This window comes from Crocuta crocuta, unplaced genomic scaffold, assembly GCF_008692635.1.
Source record: "Crocuta crocuta isolate KB4526 unplaced genomic scaffold, BGI_CrCroc_1.0 scaffold1013, whole genome shotgun sequence".
In the NCBI taxonomy this organism is placed as follows: Eukaryota; Metazoa; Chordata; class Mammalia; order Carnivora; family Hyaenidae; genus Crocuta; species Crocuta crocuta.
In genome coordinates, this window is record NW_027531297.1 from 422128 (window position 1) to 429496 (window position 7369).

The 7369-nt window shown below is 53.6% G+C and overlaps 1 protein-coding gene across 1 annotated transcript; it reads left to right on the forward strand.

The window, feature by feature from the left end:
* The first annotated feature begins 220 nt into the window (after nt 1-220).
* ZMYND19 (zinc finger MYND-type containing 19) lies at nt 221-7247 on the forward strand. Its single transcript, XM_077771572.1, has 6 exons — nt 221-327; nt 907-966; nt 2444-2550; nt 3168-3308; nt 6284-6464; nt 6656-7247. Exons 1-6 carry the CDS (start codon nt 322-324, stop codon nt 6797-6799), a joined length of 639 nt encoding a protein of 212 aa, XP_077627698.1. The 5' UTR covers nt 221-321; the 3' UTR covers nt 6800-7247.
* The last annotated feature ends 122 nt before the right edge of the window (nt 7248-7369 follow it).

Sequence of the window (7369 nt, forward strand, 5' to 3'; positions counted from 1 at the left end):
GGCCTCTCTGAGCCTCGGTGCCTGCCGGTCCGGATTGGAGCCCCGCGCAGGTTTACACGCGGCCGGCGGTGGCCGTGTGGACCAGCCTCAGGGGGCCTCCCAGAGCAGGGCCTCCCTCTGCTTCTCTCCCTTACCTGGCCCCGCCCTCCGCGTGTTCGAGGCTGGGGCTTTCTGGCACCTGTGGGCATTGAGGCTTGGCTGTTTCCAGGAGCCGGCCGGCCGTGCGGCTGCACCAGCCACGGACCTTACCCTGGATGGGAACCCTGTTCCCATCACCAGCGGCGGAAGCTTCTGGTGGGAGAGAGGAGCAGAGGCAGTCAGATGAAGGTAAAACCGACTTAGATCCTAGAAAAAGGCTTTCTAAGCAAGAGTGAGACTAGTCCGTCCGGGGGACCGTTTCTCGCCGTTCCAGCAGGAGCACTATGGCTTTTTGCCTAAGGGAAGGGTGGGCTCCCCGTCAGCTCTGAGACCCCTTGTAACCCAGTTACTGGTTGCTTTCATATCAGACCTTAAAACTTTTATTTGGAACATTTCGGACAGAAAGTTAAACAATTCAGTGAGCACCTGTGTACCGACCACCTATCTTAATAAATCACCATCAGTTGAAATCTTCTGGATGTTCTGCTTGAATCCCGGTCCTTTTCTGTGTTCTGAGGAAGCCCCTGTCTCTGGTTAGGTTTATTGACATTTAGAACAGCTTAGAGGTTGGCAGCTCGGTGGTACTCTGGAGTGAAGCCTGGTGCCTGCTCCTCTGGTAGTGCTGAGTGGGGCAGAACCACCGGCCGTGCGGGGCAGGCCGCCCGTGCCCCTCGCCTGCAGGCCTCATTTAGCTTGAAGGGGCTGTTGCCTGTTGCTGATATTGTTGTAACCCTGAACGTAACATTTTGAAACGTGGTTGATTTCCAGACCAAGTACACACTGATAGATGAGCAGGATATCCCACTGGTGGAGGGCTACTCCTTTGAGGTAAGGATGGCTGTTCCTTTGCTCGCCTGCTTTCAGTCACGCCTGGGGAGGAGCATGACGGGTGGGTCTCATCCTCCGGGAGGGCAGCCTGGCGTTTGCTGTCCAGTGGAGCCCCTAACCTCTGTGACACTTCCCCCCCACCTTCACCCCGGTTGCTGGCTCTTTCTGAAAAACACGTGGAATTGTGTCATGTTTGTTATCGAATGTTCAATTGGACAAACCTTGGCTCCTTAGGAGACTGTCTAGTGCCACCTCGCCTTTCCTCTGGCCTTGGCCCCATTGTCCCTCTGTGCCCTAGTGCTCTCTGGGGACCTGCTACACTTTTATTTCAGCCTTTCATGCTTTTATAGCACAGATGATTATTGAACAACATGACTTTGAATTGCACAGGTTAACTTATACGTGGGTCCTTTCTTTGATAAACACAGTCCAGTACTGTAAATGTATTTTTTACTTGTGACTTTCTTGTTTCGTTTTTTAAATGTTTATTTTTCGTTTTTGAGAGAGGGAGCATGCTCCCCACTGGGGGGGGGGGGGGGGGGGGGGGGAAGGGGCAGAGAGAGGGAGCCGGTGGATCTGAGGTGGGCTCTGCATTGACAGCAGTGAGCCTGATGTGGGGCTTGATCTCAAGAACCTCAAGGCCATGACCTGAGCCAGTCAGATGCTCAGCCAACCTGAGCCACCCAGACGCTCCTCCTCATGTCTTTCTTGAAAAGGTGGTTTTTTTTTTTCCTAATTTTCTCTTGTAAGAATATAGCATATAACACATGTAACATACAAAAATATTTGTTAATCAGTTGTCTGTTATTGCTAAGGTTTCTGGCCAACAGCAAGCTATTAGTAGTTAAATATTGAGAAGTTAAAAGTTACACGTGGATTTTCAGCCATGTGGGGGCGTACCTCAAGGGTCAACTGTAGTTACTTGTTCAAGCCTTTGTTTTTCTTCCTGAATTGTGGGCTTTTTCTAAGAGTAGGAAAATTTATTTCTCTGTGTCCACAGTATTTTGCAGAGTGGTCAGTAAGTGAGTGAGTATTGGGATCTGGGGTCTACTTCTCATGTCTTGGGGCCTCTGCAGAGCTCCAGGTCCCAGAAGCAGGCCTCATATATGTATCCTGGCTTGTTTGTTTCACTTAGTTTCTTTCTTTTTCCCCTCCTTTTTAATTTTTTAAAATGTTTATTTATTTTTGAGAGAGAGAGAGAAACAGAGCACAAGCAGGGGAGGGGCAAAGAGAGAAGGAGACCTAGAATCTGGAGCAGGCTCCAGGCTCTTGAGTTGTCAGCACAGAGCCCGATGCGGGGCCCAAACCCATGAACCATGGGTCCATGAACCCATGAGATCATGACCTGAGCCGAAGTCAGATGCTTAACCGACTGAGCTTCCCAGATGCCCCTTTCACTTGATTTCTTTAAGAGGGGTTCCAAATGTAGCTAAGAATCAGAAGCTGTTTGACAGACCTTTTCCTTGCTCCTTCTCAGGCCCGGATGGAAGTAGACGCAGATGGAAATGGTGCTAAGATATTTGCATATGCCTTTGACAAAAACCGGGGAAGAGGGTCAGGAAGGCTCCTTCACGAGCTGCTGTGGTAGGTGTTTTCAAGCTGCTTATTTCCTATTTGGGTACCACGTGAGCCCGGATGTGCATATGGGGCCTGTGGCGACACCTGCCCTCATTGACAGAAGGCGCTTTCCCTGAGTCGTGCCCCCCCACCCAGCCTTCTTAGTTACCTTTGGGTCATTGCCACTAACCCGGAGGAATGGCTCATTCGCATATTGTACCACTAATGGGGCAGCCTAAAAGTGTAGTTTTTGCTCAGATACTTGCTCCAGACACAGTCTCTTCTGGGGCAGGGTGGGATCTGCTCCCTCCAGTGGGCTCTTGCTGAGCCTGTCGGGATGTGAGGAAAGGACTGCCTCTCCTCGGTGTGGCTGCTGGAGTTCCAGAATGCTTGGGACAGCTCTGATGGGGCATTCTCCAGGTTGGGGGTTCCATCCTTGGCTTCTGACAGCCTCGCTCTTAAATCAAGGGGCTGGACCGTCATCGTGGTCTATCTTGTTTGGCCACGGACTGACATCCTTGGATTCCTCTCGGCATCCTTGCTCCTCATTGTCCCCATCAGTGTGACGAGGGGCCGGTTCAGATCACGGGGCGGAAGTCTTTGGGAAGGCCAGAGGAAGCCGATTGAGAGGTCTTGTTTTCTAGGGAGCGGCACAGGGGAGGCATTGCTCCTGGGTTTCAGGTGGTACATCTCAATGCTGTGACAGTAGACAATCGCCTGGACAACCTGCAGCTGGTGCCATGGGGCTGGCGGCCGAAAGCGGAGGAGACGTCCAGCAAACAAAGGTGGGGCTTCTCAGGGCGGGGGGAGTCGGCAGAGGTGCCTCGAGGAAGGTCCTCCTCCAGGCTCGTGTTACTACGGGGCTCCCATCTCCACTCTGATCTCATGCTTCTTTGGGAGTGGAGACCTTGGCTATTTTCCCTCGAAGTTTTCTGTCCTTGTTTTCTTCGTGGGGATGGGATACCTTTTTGATAATTATCTTTTTGATGTTTGTTTGTTTTTTTTTAATGATTGTTTTTAAGAGAGAGAGAGAGAAAGACATAGCACAAGCAGGGTAAGGGGCAGAGAAAGAGGTAGACACGGAATCCTTTGAGGTGTCAGCACAGAGCCTGATGCGGGGCTTGAACTCACAAACCATGAGGTCATGACCTGAGCCTAAGTTGGATGCTCAACCAGCTGAGCCACCCAGGCGCCCCCTTGGTTGGTTTTCTAACGATTGGCTCTAGCGGGGAGAAGAGCTGCCGGGGCTGGATGCCTACACATGGGCAGGACTTCTGCTCTGTGTCTCTGAGAAAAGTTAGACATCGTCATCTTAGGGATGCCTCCTGTACACACACGTGCATCCTTCTGTCATGCTTTTTGGCTAAACACCCAAGCAGTGGTTTAAAAGAAGCAAGACCGTGTGGTTTGGGGACTCTGCTGCTCAGCTTCTGCCTCTGCCTGGTCCTGAAAACAGTGCTTCTGCTCAGGCTACTGCAGGCGTCCCCCGTGGGCGAGTGGGATGCTCTGAGCCAGTTCCCATGGCCCCAGGAGCAGCCTGGGTGAGAGCTTCATGGAGGCCTTGGGAAGAGCTGGGGAACCAGCAGAATGGAAGGTGGGAGCTGAAGTAAGCCAGGCTGTTCCTGGCCACGTGTGCATCATCTGTGGGCTCACAGGCGCTCTTTGGGGCTCGGGCGTGTCCCTGGGCCTCTGGGAAGGCTCTTTCATCAAACAAAATGAATGTGAGGTTATCTGCAGAAGGAGCAGCTCTGCAGGCATATCAGCGTCCACGGATAACCCCCTGGCTTGTCCAACGTGGCGCTTGTTCAGTGTGGACACTGGGACCGGCCCCGCCTCCCCCCAGCACCAGACCGGTTTCCTTCTGCTCCCCGGAGACGTGGAGGGAGCTGCCCACCCCTTCAGCCGCAGCGGATCTGCTCCTGCCAACTCGGCTATGAATTGTGACTTTAGGCCTCTGTGTGACTCATGGTTTGGCCAAGCTGTGGATGAACCTTGTCACATTTCTTCACCTGAACACTCTTTATGGCCACGAGATAAGATAACCACAACTGAGAATACCTGATTGGAAAAGGATCCACTCCATCACAAGCTACCCTGTCTGGTGGTCTCTGCTGGGTCGCGGCCTGGCTGTCCCCTTCTCCAGGCCATTCCCGGGAGGCCCAGGACAGGCTGTGCTCCTGAGACTCTGTCCTTTGTGTCATCCTAGGAACCAATCCAGTGGGGCCATCCTTAGTCTGTCGGCTAGGGGTTCAGACCCTCACTCCACTTGGCGGTGAGGCAGAGCCAGCCTGAGTGCGGCCCAAACTGCCAGCTGGCCTGGGCTCCACACAGCGGGTTCCCATGGCGGGACTCCCCTGTCTGTGAGGCAGGGAACGTGGTGCTGTGGCTTCTCCTGGGCCTGCACCTCCCGTCCTGCTTCCCTTTGGCGGGGGGGCGGGAGGGGCACAAAGGCAGCTCATCCATGGGGGGGGCAGGCCTCTTTGTCAAGATGTGTTTTCCTCCCTTTCTGCTTTTAAGAGCCAGCTGGAGTTGAAACTTGCCTCTGTCGTGTAAGACTTCATTGAAGGGCTCCGAGGGCACCCAGTACCCTCCTACATCCTGACTCTTCCCCCCTTTTTTTTCCTTTTAAAAAACCTTTCTTATTGTGGCAAAATACATACAATGGTTATTACTCTTAGCCATTTTTGGACGTTCATTTCAGTGGCATCCAGTGCAGCCGCATAGTTGTGCAACCGTCCCCACCATCCATCTCCAGAACTTCCCCATTAGACACTGAACCCCCATTGCCCCTCCAGCCCCCGTCTTCCTACTCTGTCTTTGGATCTGAATCCTCCAGGATTTGTCTTTATGTGATGGGCTTAGCACTGTGTCCTCAAGGTTCATCCATGATGTAGCTTGCGTAGGGATGGATGTGCATCCTTTTGAAGTTTGGATGATATTCCGTTATATTTATGTACCACATCGTTCCCACTCGTGGGTTGATGGAGCCTTTAGTTGTTTAGGTTAGGTTTGTTTATGTTTAGATTTTTTGACCCATTTTGAGTTCATTTTTGTATATGGTATTAGATGAAGGTGACCCTATCCCTCCGTAGCCCTGACCCCCACGGAGGGTGGTAGGTTGGAGGGGGTGCTAACCTGCTACTTTGCTCTCGAAGCACAGGCGGTGGCTTCTTTGCAGCCTGGCAGCAGAGGGAGCTGCTGAGCGCCTTCACCTGCCCTGCCTAGCCTGCTCTCCCCTGGGGCCTGTTAGGGTGCCTCCGTTCTAGCAGCAGACGGGATCCTTCGGTCACAAGCTTCTGGTCCACTCAAGAAGATAAGTGTGTAGAAAGATGTAGGGCAGCTCACAGCATCAAATGGGAGGTGGAGCGGCTGGGGCAGAAGCAGGTGCCTCTGGGACCTTGAGCAGGGGAAGGGCTGCCGGGCTTTGCTCACGTGCCCAGGCCTGGCCAGGCCCCCATCCCGAGACCGCACGCTCTCTGTGCCTGCTGCGTGCCTGTCAGTCCCAGATTTGGGGAGGTCAGTGAGGGAGGGAGACATAGTCCTTCTTAAACGTGCTGCCTACTTGATGTCGCATACAGGTAAGCCCTGCTCCATAGTAGGGGTGGCCCGAAGAAGAGTCAAGTTGTCCTAAGAAAAACTGGGGTAGGGATACCCTGAGCACTAGGAACCAGCGGTCTGTCTTGCAGTCAGCTCATTGTCATGTCCCTGTCTTGACCGTGTCTGGTTGGAGTATACTGAAGCATCTGCTTCTCCTTTTAAGGGAGCAAAGCTTATACTGGTTGGCGATTCAGCAGCTTCCCACGGACCCCATAGAAGAGCAGTTCCCTGTCCTGAACGTGACGCGGTACTATAACGCCAACGGGGACGTGGTGGAAGAGGAGGAGAATTCCTGCACCTACTATGAGTGCCATTACCCTCCCTGCACGATGATCGAGAAGCAGGTACAGGTGCTGCAGTGAGTGCTGGCTCCGGCCCCTGCGGGCCTCTCATGCGCCCTTTCCACCGCGGCCACTCTGCCCTCCGGCTTCAGTGTGTGGGCTTGCCGGGGTCTTCTGATTGCGACGTAGTGTCTGCCCCCCAACCAATTCCCGGGTGTGACCGTGAAGCCACGGTTGTCTGTGTGTTCTTTCAGCTCCGGGAGTTCAACATTTGCGGGCGTTGCCAGGTGGCCCGGTACTGCGGCTCCCAGTGCCAGCAGAAGGACTGGCCCGCCCACAAGAAGCACTGTCGGGAGAAGAAGCGCCCCTTCCAGCACGAGCTTGAGCCAGAGCGATGACCAGGCTTCCGGACCTTCCTTGGGCGCAGCAGACACAGACTGGTGGTTGACCCGGAGGTGCTGAAGAAGCCAGCGATGCGCACCCACGGCAACTGCCGCAGAGGCCCCCTCGCCATGGGCACCTCGTGTGGGCACGGCACTCCCCTCAGTGTTCATCTCCAGGCAGAGACAGCTGGGGAGCCTCCCACCAGGACGCTTCTCATTATTTATATGTTAATATGTTTGTAAACTCATGTACAGTTTTTTTGGGGGGAGGCAGTGGGCGGGTTAGAAATTACAAATAGAATCATTTGCTGTAATTCTTAACTGGCAAACAGTTGGGCCACACATTTAAAAAGTCTAAACAGTGTGTCACATAGTGGGAGCTCCTCCCGGACAGCTGCCGTCCCGAGGAGCACGGCCTGCACGGGGTCGCATCCACAAGGCACAGTAAAGGGGTGGAATCATCGAGTGCCTCTGCCATGCTCTGCTCTACTTTTTGCCCTTCCTGCTGTTGAGGTTTATTTCTAAGTGAATCAGGGTGCTATGGGGGTGAGGGGTGGAGGTTGCCTTTACCTTTATTCCTTCCCT

What these genes read in the sequence shown, in the direction of transcription:
- ZMYND19 (XM_077771572.1), top strand. An exon ending in TGGAGGGCTACTCCTTTGAG is followed by an intron (nt 967 to 2,443) that starts GTAAGGATGGCT and finishes GCTCCTTCTCAG; the next exon opens with GCCCGGATGGAAGTAGACGC. An exon ending in GCACGATGATCGAGAAGCAG is followed by an intron (nt 6,465 to 6,655) that starts GTACAGGTGCTG and finishes GTGTTCTTTCAG; the next exon opens with CTCCGGGAGTTCAACATTTG.